Raw genomic sequence first — 16,767 nt, 5'->3', positions numbered from 1 at the left:
CAGGCCGGGTCAATGGGGCACCGCTAATGCGCTCGGTGGTTCATTAATTCTCCGGACGGTAATGGGGACATCAGAGCAGACGAGCTTTGTTGTATGATTTGGTGCGAAATAGTGGCGGGGAGGCCAAGCAGATGTTTGCGTTGGCTGGTGAGGGGAAAGCGATACACTTGATGCCAATCCAGTCCCCCCCCCCCACCACCCGTGCCCCCGTCCCACGCTAGGCAACAGCTGCCCAAGTGCATTTCAACCAAAGTCGGGGAAAGAGAAGCAGAAGAAGAAGGGTCAGCTTTAGCTTCCTTTTTTCCTTCTCCTTTCCTCGGGTTGTTTCGGCCTCGCTACCATTCATGGTTTTAGATTTACCACTTAGTCAAAGGGCTGTCCGGGGACCAATTTGTCAATTTCTTTTCCAAAATAATCATAAAAGTGCTCAAGTGAGGCTGGAGGTGATCCAGACACTGCTAAAGCTAAAACACACAGTGGTTTGTCTGTCTATGTTGCGTGTAGCTGACGTTCAATGTGCCTTTTTGCCTTTGAGGAGCGATGGGAATCTTAGCAGAGAGGACAAAGAAAAGGAAGCAGAGACTAACCCAGATTTCTTTTTCCGCTTTCCACGGTAAAAATATAACAATGTATGCGCATACATAGACCCCAGAACAAGGACAGTTCATTTAACTCTCTCCTGCCTCTCCACTCAACTGATATGAGCCATTCATCACCGCCCACCTTCATATCTGTGTGCTGCCTGCAGAGGACAGTAAGTGTGTGTGTGTGTGTGTGTGTGTGTGTGTGAGAAAACAGATTAAAGATAATCTTCCACGTACCCCACACGTTTTGACCCTTTTGTAGAATCCCCCAGCTTTTATGAGGTGTAGACCGCGAGGAATATGGTTTGTGTACAGTTACCACTCAGAGTGTGCTGCCCCCTACAGCTCCTTTCATGAACATCTGGACAATGCGAGTACTTATACCTAAGAATACTGTGCTGTATCGATGATTTTGAGTCTATTTTCCAGTAGAATTACAGATCAACCTTTTATCCAGAATCAGATGTATTTAAATGGAGTCAACACATCGATCCTTATGAGTCCGTGTGTTTATTGGTATCTACTTCACACATGGAGGGTTTAATGCGAGGAATGGGAGTATTTGGGCCCACGACCCGTTTAAAGTTTGGACAAACACCGTGCTGGCCAGCAGCACAGAGGGAGGGGGGGGGGGGGGGGGGGCTTCACGGCTCTGCAGAGTCCAACATGTCTGCAGGAAGCCGTCACCTCCTTTGGCTGCTGGATGCTGGCTTTGCTGGACACAGTCCGCTAATGTCGAATGGGTTCTGGATGTAATAACGTTAAATGGATGACTGGTCAAATGTTACAACAGGACTGTGGGAACGTTAAATCAAGCGAGTCATTTAGATGTTATCTTGTCGAGCCAAAGCAGAGTCTACTTAACCTGTAACATTTCTTCATTGGCTTTTTTGGGGTAAAAAGTAAAGTACACAGTATGTGAGCTCTATAGCGGAGTAGCACATGGTGGAAGTACACAGAAGTTGTTTACAAAAGCCTAACCGGGTACTTTGGCATCTACATTGAATAGACATTTAAGGTTAAATCATTTTTTTTTTTTTCAATATTCCATTTTTTTTTTCTCCAACTGAATTTTGGATCATCGGCATGAAAATATTCATCCAAGAGGCTTCGAATTACAGCCGCGCCATCTTAGTTACACAGCATTTAGTTGACGCCAACGTGACGTTTGCTTTAAGGTACAAAGGCCTCCGAGGAAGAGGCTTAGCCAAGATGAAAGGTTCACTTACGACTCATTAATTGTCCCCCTCTGTACGTTTCTGTAGTGCGTGTTTCAAGATAATGAGAAGGCATGCACCTGAGAAAAAGAAGAGACCTCCATCGTCAAGATCCGGTAATCCTGAATTATCCGTGGCTCATTTGTCATCTCTTACTTAGTAGAGGTAGACCGGGGGAATCAAAAGGCGGCGAGTAATGAGGACCCAAGGAAGCTGGCAAGGTAACCGTGGTTACATGTGGTGCATTAATGTATGTAATCTGTTACTGTGTCTGAGACAAGACAAGGACGCGTAGTTTGCTAATTAAAGAGCCTTCCACTGCTCGTCGCTACGACACAGGTCACATCTCTTTAATGACGGTCTCCATGCATGGGGGAGGCATTCATTACTGGACATTTGGAGTAAAAAAGGAGGACGTGAGATGGAGGCAATTCCTGTTTACACATACAGCACGTAACATGCAAAGCTGAAAGGAATTTTCTGAAAGAGGAACAGCATGAATAGACACATTCTACTAGTGTAACCTTGAGAGACTTTTGATTTTCTTGTTAAAGGGCCAAATGCAGATTATTAAAAAAAAAAGAAGAAAAAAAAAAGAGTTAACGTATTTTTTCGAAAACATTCATTTTTATTTTTTCAAATGAAGGGGTATTTACAAAAAAATGGTCAATGGCAAAGGCTAATGTAATTTACAATCCTAAATACAAAAAAATATATCATTGGAAAAAAAATAAACCACATCTTGAAAATGCTTTCATATCCGACACACCAGTCCGTGAAAAACTAAAATGCTGAGCTCACTCCCGGGATGAGGCTTCGGCAGCGACCCCAATCCTGGTTCATGAAAAAGGAATGACGCACAGCCTTATGGTCAGTGCTTGTACCTGGATGTTCAGTGCACAGTGATACACACACACACACATACACACAGCTACCAGTGAATGGTAGTGCAGAGAAAGGCTATTAAAAAAAACAAAAAAGTTTTTTTTTTTTAGTGGCTCCGGTAATATTGCAAACAAAGCCTTGGGAATGTCTTTTTGTTCCTAATTGCTGTACTTGTATTCTCTCATAATCTCAACATTGCAAGCTTTGTTATCATGGTCAATTTTGACATCAATTTGTACTCATTATTATAAAGACGTGACGACGTTGCCATTTTCTACGATCAATAAACACAAGGCGATTTCTGCCTGAAATTGCTTTGTGTCAAAAGGTCATCGTGCTGGTACATAACTGCTGACAACCACAGGTGCTCCGTCACTCTCTATATGAGATATCATAGTGCTATTACATGGCACCTCTCTATGGTTGTCAATCCGTTCCTAATAATGTGTACTTTTTGTATGCCAAATATGAGCATTTACATTTACTTACGGACGATTGTTTCCTTCTTACAACCGAACGTTATTCTTCAATGATTATGAGAAGACGAGATGTGTTACGTCAGGCTCACAAAATGAAGTCATCACAAGAAAACAAAAGGATTCTTGTGTCCATATGATGAAATAATTTGTCTATTCCACGAACAGAAGAAAATAAAACCGCCGGAGAGCAAAACCAGTGCATACCACTGCCAACAATGCACAATATTTTTATAATTAACTATTAAACAATTCAATTCTGCATCAGGACCAACAAATATACTGTGCTAATCGTTAAATATGGTATATATGCACCACATTTCTTCAAGCGTGGAAATTGGCACATGTGTCTGCGCTAAATCCAAATCCATGGTCTGCCACTTCACTAAATTCAACTCATGTCTAAACTCTAAACTAACAAAATGAGGACATGAAACATAGCCTCAAGTTAACACCCATGGCTTCTACAGATCCTTGTTGGGGGAGAGGGGGGGTCCCTGCCTGAATATGAAAGCAAATGAGCAGTCCAAGACAAGTGCAAATCCTCCCTGAGACTGGTCCATGAACTTACACAGACATCAGATTCAGCATTATACGCCCCATGTCCTCTACTAAGAGACTTAATGAGTCACACTGACCGGCCTAAAAATTGTGTTTGGTGCAATTACTGCCGCTCCAGTAGCACTGTTTTCATACAACATTTAAAACAAAACCCAGAGGGAGTCGTCGTCATCATCATCGTCGATCGGCCACAATAAGGCTCAGAGAGCAGCGCTGCATTGGTCAGAAATCCAGCGGATCACAAAAAAATGTTTTGAGTTGATCACACAAGTATTATTGCTGAAAGGATGATGCTTTTGATTTATTTGAATGAAGAACCTCCCCCCCCACACCCCTCTCCAGATACCTGACCAGGTGATGGTCTCCATCCACAGATCTGTGGACACCACAGTAACTGGAGATGGGTGGGAGGAGCCGAGGGAAGTGAATCGGCATGTGGTGCTCCGGCCTGCCTCGGGGACTCAAGGAGAGACATCAGGTCGTCATGTGTCTCTGAGCTGACATCGGCTCTGCAGGCTCTGGAAGTGGGCGTGCTTCAGGATGCGGTTGATCTGCTGATAGGACACCAGGCTCGGAGGGCCGGCCAGCTCCGAGGGGTCGCCGTAGTTGAGGGGACTGCAGGGGCCGGCGGCACACTGACTGCCACAGCTGCCAGCCGGATGCCCTGGACTGCTGCTGCTCTCGCTGATTGAGGACTGGAACACAGTTGGCAAACGTTCTTCAGTTAAGTTGCTGGAGTTAAAAAAAAAGGTCAAACTGTGTAAAGACGGCTTAGAAAAGAAGTCTCTGAAAATGTGTGGTACGACCAACCACAGAAGCATGGATGTAAATGTTAAACTACTAATGAATCCACCCGTTATTCCACCAAGTTATTATTAGTATTCTGGGTTTTTTGGGAAAGATTCTTCGGAAACAAAAAGGTATTGGCGCTTACACGCGAGTGCGGCAAGATTACAGTGTGTTGCATTATTAACCCTAATCACAAAGAGCAAACTGTCACATGGAAACAGGACACGTTGACAATAAAGGTAGAAGACACCATTTCACTATAAACAATGAAATGTCCTTGAAATGTCCCCATGCTTGTACCTCAGAGTCCCAGGCATCCCGGCCTGGCTCAGGAGACAGAGGATGAGCTCTGCTTTGCCTTTTGGCCTGAGGTACGAGGTGGCCATTCTCCTCCTCATCAGCACCGCTGCGCTGCCGTTTCCTGTTAGGATGCAAAGCACAGGTGCAGGTTTTAAACACGGGCTACAGAAACACGGCGCGTGCCACCTGGCACGCATCAGCGTGGCAGTAACCCATTTGTGGCGCACATTGTTCAGTGACAGCGAGCAGGTTAACACGGGCCATTGTTACGATACAGACCAACGTTGGTTTCTAGCGGCACCTCGTCACTTTAAGCGTTAATACAAAATGTGTTGTGGAACTCGCTCACCTGTTTTCAGTCAACATATGATGACACTAAATCGATCTCGACGAGTTGCCTTCGTCTTTTGTTCTGACCGGAGTGAAGAACCCGACCGGTTGACGTGATCGACGTGTTAGCTGGTTCCCTGCCAGTCGGTGGCCTATCAGCTGGGTTAGCTAACTACCTTTCCCCAGCTAGCTAATTGTCCTCAATGCCGACGTGATACTGTAAGCCATCTTGGCAACACTGAAATACTATCAGATGTAACGTTAATTAACTTAACGGTAACTGGGCATTAGTCAGTTAATTACGTTGATTGGACGATATCGAGCTGGTGTTACGAAAGCTAACTTAGGTCACTTGAAAAGCCAGTCACGGTTCCAAGCTAACGTCGCCGCTGGCTAATCTTTATGGCGGATGCTCCTGATTAGCTGATCACAGAACATACTGGAAATTAAATACCTGGTTTCTTTGGTACCAGCCTAACAATCTTAACGCCAGTGCCCAAGTAAAAAAAATAAACCTCTTTTAGTTCAACCCGGCTAGCTAGAACAGCCTGAGCTAAAACCAAACCACAACCAACCGCGGCAGTTGTGTTTACATGGAACTGCGGCTGCGCAATGATGCATTTAAGTTCCGTCGGAGATGATTGTTATAGAACGCTTGTTACATATTTAGAACAGAGTTTGCTGTAGCATCGGGCATGTCGCAGAAGTGTAGCAGGTAGAATAGTCAAATCAAAGCGATTGACACATCAATTCTATTTTTTAGTTGTATGTATGACGTACGATGTGAAGGGCGGTGGAGGCTGATGAAAGAGGGGACTTACCAATAGCACCCGAAGGCATCATATACTCACAAAAGCGGACTTGCAACGACGTCTGTGTACATCACAAAGCACAAAAGCACCCTGGTACATTATTTTGTTTTTACAATAAAGACATAATTAATCATAATCCGATACAACAGGTGAGTCAATTATAGGGGAAATGAAGACAATTTAATTGACACATATAGGCCACAGTATTAATTTTGCCTGAAGATGTCGCTGTTTTCAAAAACATTGCAGCAGAATCTATTGGCTTTAATATTTGACAATATAAACTGTACCGTCAATAGAAAAAAACGACCTAGGTGTCACAAGCCATCGTCCTATAATAATCTGCGTGGCTTTTCTATATCAAATAATGGAACCATTGACAGCTTGAAAAACATTACTCTTTTTGTTTAGGTAAATGCCGGCAACAAAACATCCTCACTGAGTGCTTTACATCTTCTCAATCCGGAAGTTACACCCTGTAGGAGCGCAGGTCCTGCCAGCCAATAGAGTAAAAAAAACGCCTCCGCCGATGACTCAAGGGAAGGACGGAGGGGAGATTAACAGGGATCCTCGGCAGCAGCGGTCCTGTTAGTATAAAGAGAAATAATCACAATGGGCAGCACCGACTCCAAACTGAACTTCAGGAAAGCAGTGATTCAACTGACAACCAAAACACAGGTATATTTACACATCCACACACCAAAAATAAAGGATTGCATAAAAAATAGAAATGTATTCGATGAGCGCCACCCGAGCTCATCACCGAGGAGATGAGATAACGCGAATTGTGTGATGTAAAAAGGCAAACAACCGTTTGATGCATGCGGGTTTCTGACTGACATGCATCAATTTTACATAATCGATATGTTTATTAGGTCGGTATAGAACGACTGCACCGGCCTACACTGTACTCCAAAATGTCGTATTTGAGAAAGATTGGGACAAATGATGGCCGACCCTTCGTTGCAGATCACCATGTAGCTTTTATTCAGGCTGCACATGTTTGTATTATAAAACAAATGATGGCGTAGCCAAATCAAAACGGATGACGCAGGTCTTGAGATGACCACGTTTGCAGATGCGGCAGGTGCACTGTGCTTAGGCCAGCTTGCCAGATAATGTTTTCCTATCTGCTGCTAAAATGCGTGCTGTGTTTACCTTGCCATTAGGCAGGCCTTTGATTACCTGCACAATGAAGAACAACCGTGTATGCATTATGATCAAGAGGGAGACATGTTTTATATATACACACAATATATATCCATGTATTTTTAAAATGTCATGGACATAGAAATGCTGCATTTGACCTAAGCGTATTGGAATTGAAATGTAAACACATTTTCTGCAGCCAGTAGAAGCCACAGACGATGCCTTTTGGGACCAGTTCTGGGCAGACACCACCACCACGGTCCAGGATGTTTTTGCACTGGTTCCAGCTGCAGAGATAAGGGCTGTTCGAGAGGAGTCCCCCTCCAATTTAGCAACTCTCTGCTATAAGGTACACACAATATGAACTGCTAATGCATCTGAGTAACACAAACGTGTTTACGAGATAAGATTGCACGGGACACTCCCTGCTGTGCATCACATAATCATTGAGCCAAACACGGGAGTCTGTCAGCAAGACTGCTTCGTGCTCTCAGATGTGGGAATAAGTGAGTCAACTGCCCTTCCTTTCCCTTTGCTTCCTGTATACTGGCACCAGCTTCCGTTTGAAGCCTCCTATCAGAAACAAAACAGTCACACTGAGCTCTTACAGCCTAATTAAATAAAACAGGGGAAGACGAGAGCTCTTGAAGCTGAGCTGATAGTAGTTTGCTACCTATTTGGAAAAAAAAAGAAGCTTTTTCAACATTTTCCCTTGAAATGGCCGTTCGTTAAAAGACCAAAACAACATCAGCATATGTCCCCATATCATGTATATATCATTCTACTTCTCAATGGAAAGCAGGATACCACGTTTGCACAAACCAGTTGAATCATTTGTGCTTTAGTTATTTTTATCATATTCAATGGAACAGCAAGTCCAAGAAACTACTGTGTTTATTAACAGTACATGTTCATTGGGTAATCATTATCTGAGAACCAACAGTTCTAAAAGGGACTCGAATTGCATTATTTAAAACTACACAGAACTTCTTCTGTGTGTCTTGGACAGTAGATGTTTCCACACCCACCGTACTCATTTTCATGCACCTTCCGATCACGTTTCATGTCTCGTCAGGCCGTAGAGAAGCTGGTGCAGGGCGCCGAGTCAGGTTGCCCCACAGAGCGGGAGAAGCAGGTGATCCTGAACTGCACCTGCATCCTGAGCCGCATCCTTCCTTACATATTTGAGGATCAGGACTGGAGAGGATTCTTCTGGTCAACGGTGCCCGGTGCTGGGCGAGCTGGGGTTAGTGGACACAGGAAAGAAACAACATCCTTTCAGAAAGCATCAACACAAGTCTTCAAGTCACGTTTTATCCGACAATGTTGCTTTGTTTGTTACTAAAACAGATTTATAGGATGTTCGCCTACACCAGTGATACGATACATTACTGTGACAACATTTAGGGTATTTGCTTTTCTTTTCATGAGTACATCTCCAGCAATCTGTCGATCAGCTAAATGGATTTCCTCATTCCAGTTTTGAGGAGGTCTGCTCCAATTGTTTCCATGTAGAGCAGGAGCATATCTGCTGTACTGCACCATTTCTTTATAGCCAGGAATATTTTTCCCATTTTCCCATTTATATAATTTCTTATATATAAAAGAACTTTAGAGAACCGTTTTCATCATCTGGTCCTAGTCTGATACATTGATCGTGGTCCTTTGCAGACAGATGAGCTGGATGATGATGAAGGAGCTCGACCCCTGGCCGAGTCGCTGCTCCTGGCCATCGCTGACCTCCTCTTCTGTCCAGACTTCACTGTGCACAGCCATAGGAGAGGCCCCGTGAGTACCCAGAGCCCCATCGCCGTCAGGCCAAACTTCATGAAAGATTTATATTTTTCAACCGTTTCCTTCTTCCTTGCGTAACATTTGCCCGACTAACTGGTCATTCCAGTTTTTATCTCTAGAGAGAACATTGACAGAGTTCATGGTTGATGAAACATTGTTAACAATGAATGCTCTTGAACCTCCTTGGGAAATTGTTTCATACTATACTCACTATGGAAATAAATAACAGGAAAGGTTCATTTAAGGGTTAGGAGAAAGAATGAATAAATAAATACAACAGCAGGAAGAGGTGCATAAATAAGGAGAAAAACAAAGACTGCACATCCGTAAATTGGGTGTTTTAGCTCCCTCAAAGCTATGTTATGTGTGGCCATGATATTTTACATAACCAGATACCTTAGTTGGCAAAACCTATACTATATCTCGACTAGACAACCCCCATGTCATGTTAGAATGCAGAACCAAACACCCAAACATGTCTTTTAGGTTCGCACAAATATTTAGAGAAATAATATATTCGGCACTATGATTAAAATAATGCATTTGTGTTTTACGCGACCGCATCCAGGACTCAGTAGAGAACATGCAGTCTATAGACAGCTGTGAATACATCTGGGAGGCAGGTGTGGGCTTCGCACAGTCCCCCCCGCTCAACTACATCCATGATCTGAATAGGTGAGTCATCCGGCTGTGTGCAGCTGTGCTTAGCAAGACAAAGCATTAACGCCTTTATTCCCTCATTCTTACCTGGGAGACTTTTTCTGTCCACCTCTATGCTCTTTCCACTGATCCTCTTCAGGATAGAGCTGCTGCGACTGTTACTGACCTGCTTCTCAGAGGCCATGTACCTGCCTTCTTCAACAGACAACAGTGTCCTTAACCCCTGGGTGACATTCTTCTGCTCCACAGAAAATAGGTAATTTTGGTACATCCTAAAAACGTATGGACAGACATGATGGGGTAATGTGAATCCATCTGACCGACAAAGTGCACCAGAATTCTTAAATATGAGATATTCATATTATTGAATTGCAAATACAAATCTAGCAAATGCATTTCAAGTTAACTGAAAAAAAGTTTCAAATAACAAGTTATGGAATAGTACAACTTTCATTCAAAAACTTTGCTCGATGATTTTCTTTCGCCTGATTCTTATCTCCGCTGCCTTTCCCCTAGACATGCTCTGCCCCTGTTCACCTCTCTGCTGAATGTGGTGTCTGCCTACGATCCAGTGGGCTACGGCATCCCATACAACCACCTGCTCTTCTCTGACTACCGGGAGCAGCTGGTGGAGCAGGCGGTGCAGATCCTCATCGTGACTCTGGAGCATGACGCAGGGGTTCCCCACCAGCCCCCCTCCTCCTCCAGCATGGAGGAACACGAGGTATCACACACCGACGCAAAGAAATCAATCCCACCATTGTACGGAATGTGTTTAATGTCCTTCCAGTTAATCGCGTCGTCTTTGTGCAGACGGCCGGCCCCGAAAACCTTTTCGTGAATTATTTGTCGAGGATCCACCGGGAGGAGGTGTGCTGATTATCATTTCTAACAAAATTCTTGAGTATTTTTTTTGTCCTGTAAAGTTTTCCAAACCACACCTTCTGTCTGTCCATTTGCAGGACTTTGACTTTGTCCTGAAGGGCCTCGCTCGTCTGCTGACCAACCCTTTGACCCAGACGTACCTGCCTAACTCCACCAAGAAGATCCAGTTCCACCAAGAGCTGTTGGTGCTTTTCTGGAAGCTCTGTGACTTCAACAAGGTTGGAACAAAGAACTAACATGAATAGTTTCTTTTGATTAAAAGTCTGGGCTTTTAATTCAACCAAATTCCCCTGTGTGATCCCACGTTAGAAGTTCCTGTTTTTTGTCCTGAAGAGCAGCGATGTGCTGGATATTCTGGTCCCCATACTCTTCTACCTGAATGACGCCAGGGCTGACCAGTGTGAGCCTCCTTCTACCGCCATGTCTGTTTCCTTGCGTCCAACCAGACTCCACTGGGCATATGTTAATCAACTTCTGCTGTGTTTCATGGCTGCAGCCCGCGTGGGACTCATGCACATCGGTGTATTCATTTTGCTGCTGCTCAGCGGGGAGAGGAACTTTGGGGTGCGCTTGAATAAGCCCTACTCGGTCCACGTGCCCATGGACATCCCGGTGTTCACGGGGACTCACGCCGACCTGCTCATCGTGGTGAGCGGCTGCCGCGTTCCATCGTCTGGGACGTTCTTTGTTGCTGCTGCATACGGTCAATGGTCACAGCGCTCACTGTGTTTGGTCTGTTCAAGGTGTTTCACAAGATTATCACCACAGGCCACCAGCGTCTCCAGCCTCTGTTTGACTGCCTACTCACTATTGTTGTGAACGGTGAGTTGCTTCAGCGCCGTCTGCCTTACAACGGATACCACCCTATAAAATAAAATTGTATGTTAGTTGTTGTTTTTTTGTCTTAAGCTTTCTCGTTCTGCAGTGTCTCCCTATCTAAAGAGCCTGTCCATGGTGGCGGCCAATAAACTGCTCCACCTGCTGGAGGCCTTCTCCACCAGCTGGTTCCTGTTCTCCCTTGCTCAGAACCATCATCTTGTGTTCTTCCTTCTCGAGGCTTTCAACAATATCATCCAATATCAGTTTGACGGTAAGTCACCTAAAACAAAAAAGGATTCTGGACTTTAGTTTTAGAGTTTCTGTCATGATAAATATATTAAAAAGGAAATAACTGCTCATTTGGTAAATCTGTCACTTTGTCTCACTCACGTCCAGGAAACTGCAACCTTGTGTATGCAATCATACGCAAGCGTAACGTGTTCCACCAGTTGGCCAACCTGCCCTCTGACCCCGCTTCCATCCAGAAGGCTTTGCAGAGGAAGAGGAAGTCTCCGGATGTCATTTCCCGCACTAGCTCACAGGAGACGGTATCCATGGAGGGCTCTCACCCCGCTGTGCCGGCGGAGCCCGGTACACTGAAGACCAGTCTGGTCGCTATACCAGGTGCTGACTCTCTATGCTATTTGGATGTTTGTGAGTGAATGTTTAAAGTCAACTTACACTTTACATATTTGATCAAATTTACTATCCGACTGTTGGGTAGATTTCTGTCCTGTACAGCTTACATACTACATACAGTACATTGATCAATGTGGTTCACTGTTTTTGTTTTCTTATGGCACACAGGAATATGTTACAGTATATCAGGTTTTGGACACAACGCTACTTTTCATTCTTGGTTTTGGGCATTTCATGGAATTTGTTAAAATACGTACCCTCAGTAGTCAACTTATACCTCAAGTAGTTATTGGATCCCTGTTACTCGACTATTTCCGGCAGGCATCGATAAACTGACTGAGAAGTCCCAGGTGTCAGAAGATGGCACCATGGTGTCAGTTCCAAAGATGGACCCTTTACAAACAGCCCACGCAGACCACAATGCAGTCGCCGGGACCAGCGACACAGAGTCAAACTCGGGCCGAGACAATGAAGTAAGTGAGCATTTGTGCAACGCGTGTTGGTTTGAAAGCACATGCGGGTCGGTAATTGTATTTCTTCAAACCATCAGGATGTTTTCTACACTGAAGCAGAAATGGAGAGAAGACCTTTGTCGAGAGCGCCTTCAACGTCGCTTTGGGCTCCATCACCGGAATGGGTGAGTAACTTCATTCACCCTCTCCAAAACGTGTACGTTTGTCAATATGATTAAACTATCTGTGTTTACATGTTTTTCTATTCTAGGTCCTCTCCTGGAAGTGTAAACTACCCCTACAGACTATCATGCGACTTCTACAAGTTCTGGTTCCCCAGGTGGAAAAGATCTGCATCGACAAGTACGCCACTTAACTTTCAATCCCTCGGGTTCCTTTTTTAAACATCACGCTTGTTTTTAAAGTGTGCTCAAATGTTTCACTGCAGGGGTCTAACAGATGAATCAGAGATCCTGAAGTTTCTCCAGCATGGCACATTAGTGGGCCTGCTGCCAGTTCCTCATCCCATTCTCATCAGAAAGTATCAGGCCAACGCAGGCACCGCCATGTGGTTTCGCACCTACATGTGGGGTGTCGTCTATTTGCGGTGAGTCAGCCATGAGAGGAGAATCACAATCGTTTCTCCACGTTGACTTTATGCTAACATCTCATTTTGTCGTTCTAGCAATGTGGACCCTCCAATCTGGTATGACACTGACGTTCGCCTCTTTGAGATTCAGAGGATGTAGACATCGAAATGGGACCATTCAACAAGGTTTTTCCTCCCTTCAGTATCTGCTGGTTTCCTCGTCCACCACACTGTGTTTAACTTAGCCTCCATAATCGTCAGTGCATACATCACCGACCTGGGTAGGAGAGTCATTCAGACGACTCGGGTAGAGATACGTTCAGAGAGGGATGATTGAATTATCGCTACTGTCAATAACGGCGTTTGTACATTTCTTAAGACCTCAAGACCTTAGAATGTTTCCTGATTGCCGAAGCTCTTTTCTTGGTGGGATAGAGAAGAGAACGTGAAGTGGAAGAAGAAACGTTAAACTTTGCAGTAAGACTTGTTTTAGAAGATATTGTGCTTTCCAACAGAGGCTTGTAACATATCCTGGATGGTACAATATGTGTGTTTTTACGTTTATTTGTTGTACACTCTTTCATTTGTGAATACGTTTGTGACAATGTAACTCTACAGGATTTTGACAATTATACAGATTATATGTTTTTAATGTATATGACCAGGTTTAAGTTTGGACCTGGCTGGCTGTGCTTACAACGCTTGATGTTGGAAATTGTATTTTACGTAAACTATCTTGAATATATATTATATATATGCATCCTTGAATTCTGCATTTGTCACATTGCTGAACAATATGCTTTGAAGGGAAATATCTCTGGAGCAGTAAATATAGTGAGTTATGATTTAGTCTTTGTGCACCATGTGGATCCTCACATCAAAACTACAAGATAATGCAACATTTAACCATCCACATCAAGTCTAGAGCCTATTAGAAGGCATTTAACTTGTCAATTGGTTACATGTAGTTTGGCGACAAAATCACTAGATGTCACCATGACTCTCTACTGAGGGCTTATGTCCCTCTTTCTCCCTTATAACATATTATCTACTGCTTTATTGATTTAATCAATATGAAGTCGTAAAAAAGTTTTTCTTAACAAAATTCTAATAAGAAATGTCACAAGATAAAGTAAACTATCAAAATATTATATAAGACAATATGTTCTTTAATTGCTGCAATTATTTTTAAAATACTGTTTAGGATTCACAGACAGACACACACACACACACGTGAATTTAATAGCTTGTTACGGGCAATCATTTTTCTTTTAAGTTAAAATTAATGACAAGTTAAGATAAACATAATAAAATTATTCTTATTAAAATAAGGTGATCGAAGTGTTCAAAGACACCTCAAAGAGACTGGCGACAGAGTGCATGCGGTAGAATATTCCAAACGGCGGTCCAATATTCACGTTGGTCGCCCATAATGAGAAATTGTAGAATTTTATCTCGGTTGGATGATCAAACTGGGGGCGAGCACCGAAGGCGGGCATGATCCACAGCTGTCAATACAGAGCGAGCCAATAAGCAGGACACATTTCAAGGAGGAAAGCAAATAGATATTTGGTTCCTTGCGATGATGGTAATCAAAGAAATTAAGCGTGAATGCAACTTACGATGACGTTAGCAAACAGCAGAAAAGCACAGACTTCCTGCAATACTCGTCTCTTCCAACTTGGCTTTTCCCGACTTGAAGTGATGGAGCATTTGGACTTCGGACCCTCCAGAACCATTGTCATCTCCGGATGCTCCCGGCAGGCGCGAGCATTTGTGTGTAGAGCGCCCCCCTGCGTATCAGGGAAGGGCTCCCTGTGGAGGCCTTCGATGAGGACGTAGTTCTGCAGACAGAGCTGGAGCACCGTCAGCACCGCCCAGGACAGGTTGAGGGCATTCAGGTGCCCGCCGCCTCCGGTCGCCACCACGGCCACGATGGTGAAGTAGCTGATGAGGAACTGGCCCAGCGAAGCGGCCAAAACAAGCCTCACGTCCAGGCTGCGGGTGGGGTTTTTCACCGAAACGTGCTCCCTGCGGTCCAGCCGGTAGACGATGCAGCCGATCACAGTGGAGAGGCACATCAGGCTCACTATCACCGAGTTGGTGATGAAATGAAACAGCAGGGCCTTGTTTCGGTTCTTCTCATCCTCCCTCAGCATGTCCACACTATGAACGGGACGAGTCCGGCCACCACCAGCAGTATTCCCGTAACGGATCCCAAACACACGTCCTTCAGGGAGACCGACATTTTTCCACATGACGTAGGTCAAAGCCGAAGCGAAGAGGCTGTATTCTATGTTGAAAGGCTACAGGTACTAGAAGGCCTCTTTGAAGGTTTCGCACACAGAGTGACTGCAATTACACTTGCTGTCATCACAGAGGGCTGAAACAGAACGTTGAGTTAATTTTTTTTCCTCTTAAAAAGAATCCATCAATAAATGGAAAATAACCCGGGCCTAAATACCTCGGTACACATTGACATTCAGGTCAGAAATGTCCATTTGGTGGACCGATTCCTCAGTCACAGCTGCCATCCACACCACCAGGTGAGTTGAAAGGGTAAGAGTGAGCCCACACCTACGTGAAAGAAAACAGGATCGCCTTGTCAGAATAAATAAAGAAGTACATTTTCTAAAAGGTATGAAATGAATAATTTACCGTGTCAAATTTGTGTGTAGTTCCCCCCCCCTGCCAAAAAACAGTGCAGGTAAAACTGCATATACTTGTAATGCATGAGTATTGTCTTTTTTTCAATGCAACAACCTGGACAAACAGAAACACAGAAAGCTTGCACAACAGGGAAGGCAACCATGACAACGGAGTCACACTGCAGGTAACCCAGGTGGCGATCTTGAAGATGTCCGTGAGGAGACTGAGAAGCCCAAACAGCAGGAGTCCACCTGCATTACAAAACATTAACAAAATAGATCAAGCCACAATGCGATATTTGTCTAAAAGCAGTCCGGAAAGCGCTGACCTCGAAGCCACACTGGCCCTGCGTGGCTATCTTTGAACAAGAAATTTCGATCCTTTTGAGAGTTGACCGTTGACCAGCATCCACAATATCGCAAGAAGGAAGATTTGCCTGTGCACAGCAGTGATCGCCACGCTGAGGAAGGCACTGCCGCTGACCAGAGTGCCGCCCGGGATCAATAGGTTGATGCAGATGACGCCAGACCCTCTCCATCGCTTCCTCCACCCGGCCAATGCTGTGTCGGGCCTCCGCGCTGAGGGTCTGTGAAGGACTCGGGCCAATGTCCATCTGAGCCGCCGTTTCAATGTTGGACAGCCGGGCCTCCACAACATCATTTGATGCGTTTCTATAAATATATATACATATAAGCACTTTCTCAAGAAAATATCCACAAACTGTTTGAGTTAGCAGCTGGGGAAATTTTTTGCAGAAGATACTCCCTGTGAACACACGTGATGAGTTTTTTTAACATTTAAAAACAAACAAAGAACCCCCAACGATCTGCGATTTTCAAGCATGAGGGAGGAATATTTAAAACACATTTGACTCCAATGCAAAGCAGTAGGTTTCAACTTCAACCTCATTAACCAACAACCCAAGTGTCAAATAAATCATTTGTGGCAGATGTGTACAGTTGGATTGCATTAATTTATAGTTAAGTGAACAAAATAAGTGGAGACGGCTGCTTCTTGAAGCACAGGGTGGCTAACACATCCTTATACCCTATAAGAAGGTACTCACTAAAAGCTGCCCAGGGAAAACAAGTGATTACACATTCACCGGAGAAAGGTTGGTTGCAGGTCCGGAACCAATTTTTGTTGAACAGTTTTCATGAAAAACCACTTCTCAGGA

General features: G+C 44.3%; 2 protein-coding genes and 1 pseudogene across 4 annotated transcripts; 1 reads left to right on the top strand and 2 right to left on the bottom strand.

Moving 5' to 3' along the window:
* Positions 1-2,408: 2,408 nt before the first annotated feature.
* LOC120827672 (uncharacterized) lies at positions 2,409-5,759 on the bottom strand. The gene is made up of 3 exons (XM_040190743.2): positions 5,162-5,759; positions 4,813-4,933; positions 2,409-4,418 (listed from the first exon to the last, which is right to left on the bottom strand). Exons 1-3 carry the CDS (start codon positions 5,176-5,178, stop codon positions 4,206-4,208), a joined length of 351 nt encoding a protein of 116 aa, XP_040046677.1. The 5' UTR covers positions 5,179-5,759; the 3' UTR covers positions 2,409-4,205.
* Positions 5,760-6,365: 606 nt separating this feature from the next.
* hid1a (HID1 domain containing a) lies at positions 6,366-13,701 on the top strand. Of its 2 annotated transcripts, XM_040190738.2 has the most exons (19): positions 6,366-6,632; positions 7,303-7,452; positions 8,179-8,349; positions 8,775-8,891; positions 9,466-9,572; positions 9,697-9,813; positions 10,074-10,281; positions 10,371-10,427; positions 10,520-10,660; positions 10,752-10,842; positions 10,939-11,090; positions 11,186-11,264; positions 11,368-11,532; positions 11,658-11,885; positions 12,222-12,373; positions 12,451-12,537; positions 12,624-12,715; positions 12,801-12,959; positions 13,038-13,701. In XM_040190738.2, exons 1-19 carry the CDS (start codon positions 6,567-6,569, stop codon positions 13,099-13,101), a joined length of 2,403 nt encoding a protein of 800 aa, XP_040046672.2. In that variant the 5' UTR covers positions 6,366-6,566; the 3' UTR covers positions 13,102-13,701. The 2 variants fall into 2 exon arrangements, with proteins under 2 accessions (XP_040046672.2, XP_077939844.1); XM_078083718.1 differs by having other exon boundaries at positions 6,405-6,632; positions 10,752-11,090.
* A 328-nt stretch (positions 13,702-14,029) lies between these two features.
* LOC120827673 (proton channel OTOP2-like) lies at positions 14,030-16,250 on the bottom strand (annotated as a pseudogene). The gene is made up of 6 exons (XR_013451314.1): positions 15,919-16,250; positions 15,664-15,841; positions 15,600-15,617; positions 15,406-15,518; positions 14,564-15,324; positions 14,030-14,449 (listed from the first exon to the last, which is right to left on the bottom strand). The product of XR_013451314.1 is annotated as a proton channel OTOP2-like (transcript).
* Between the last annotated feature and the right edge of the window lie 517 nt (positions 16,251-16,767).

The sequence above is a fragment of the Gasterosteus aculeatus genome, chromosome 11, assembly GCF_964276395.1.
Source record: "Gasterosteus aculeatus chromosome 11, fGasAcu3.hap1.1, whole genome shotgun sequence".
Lineage (NCBI taxonomy): Eukaryota > Metazoa > Chordata > Actinopteri > Perciformes > Gasterosteidae > Gasterosteus > Gasterosteus aculeatus.
This window is presented reverse-complemented; position numbering and strand designations above follow the sequence as displayed.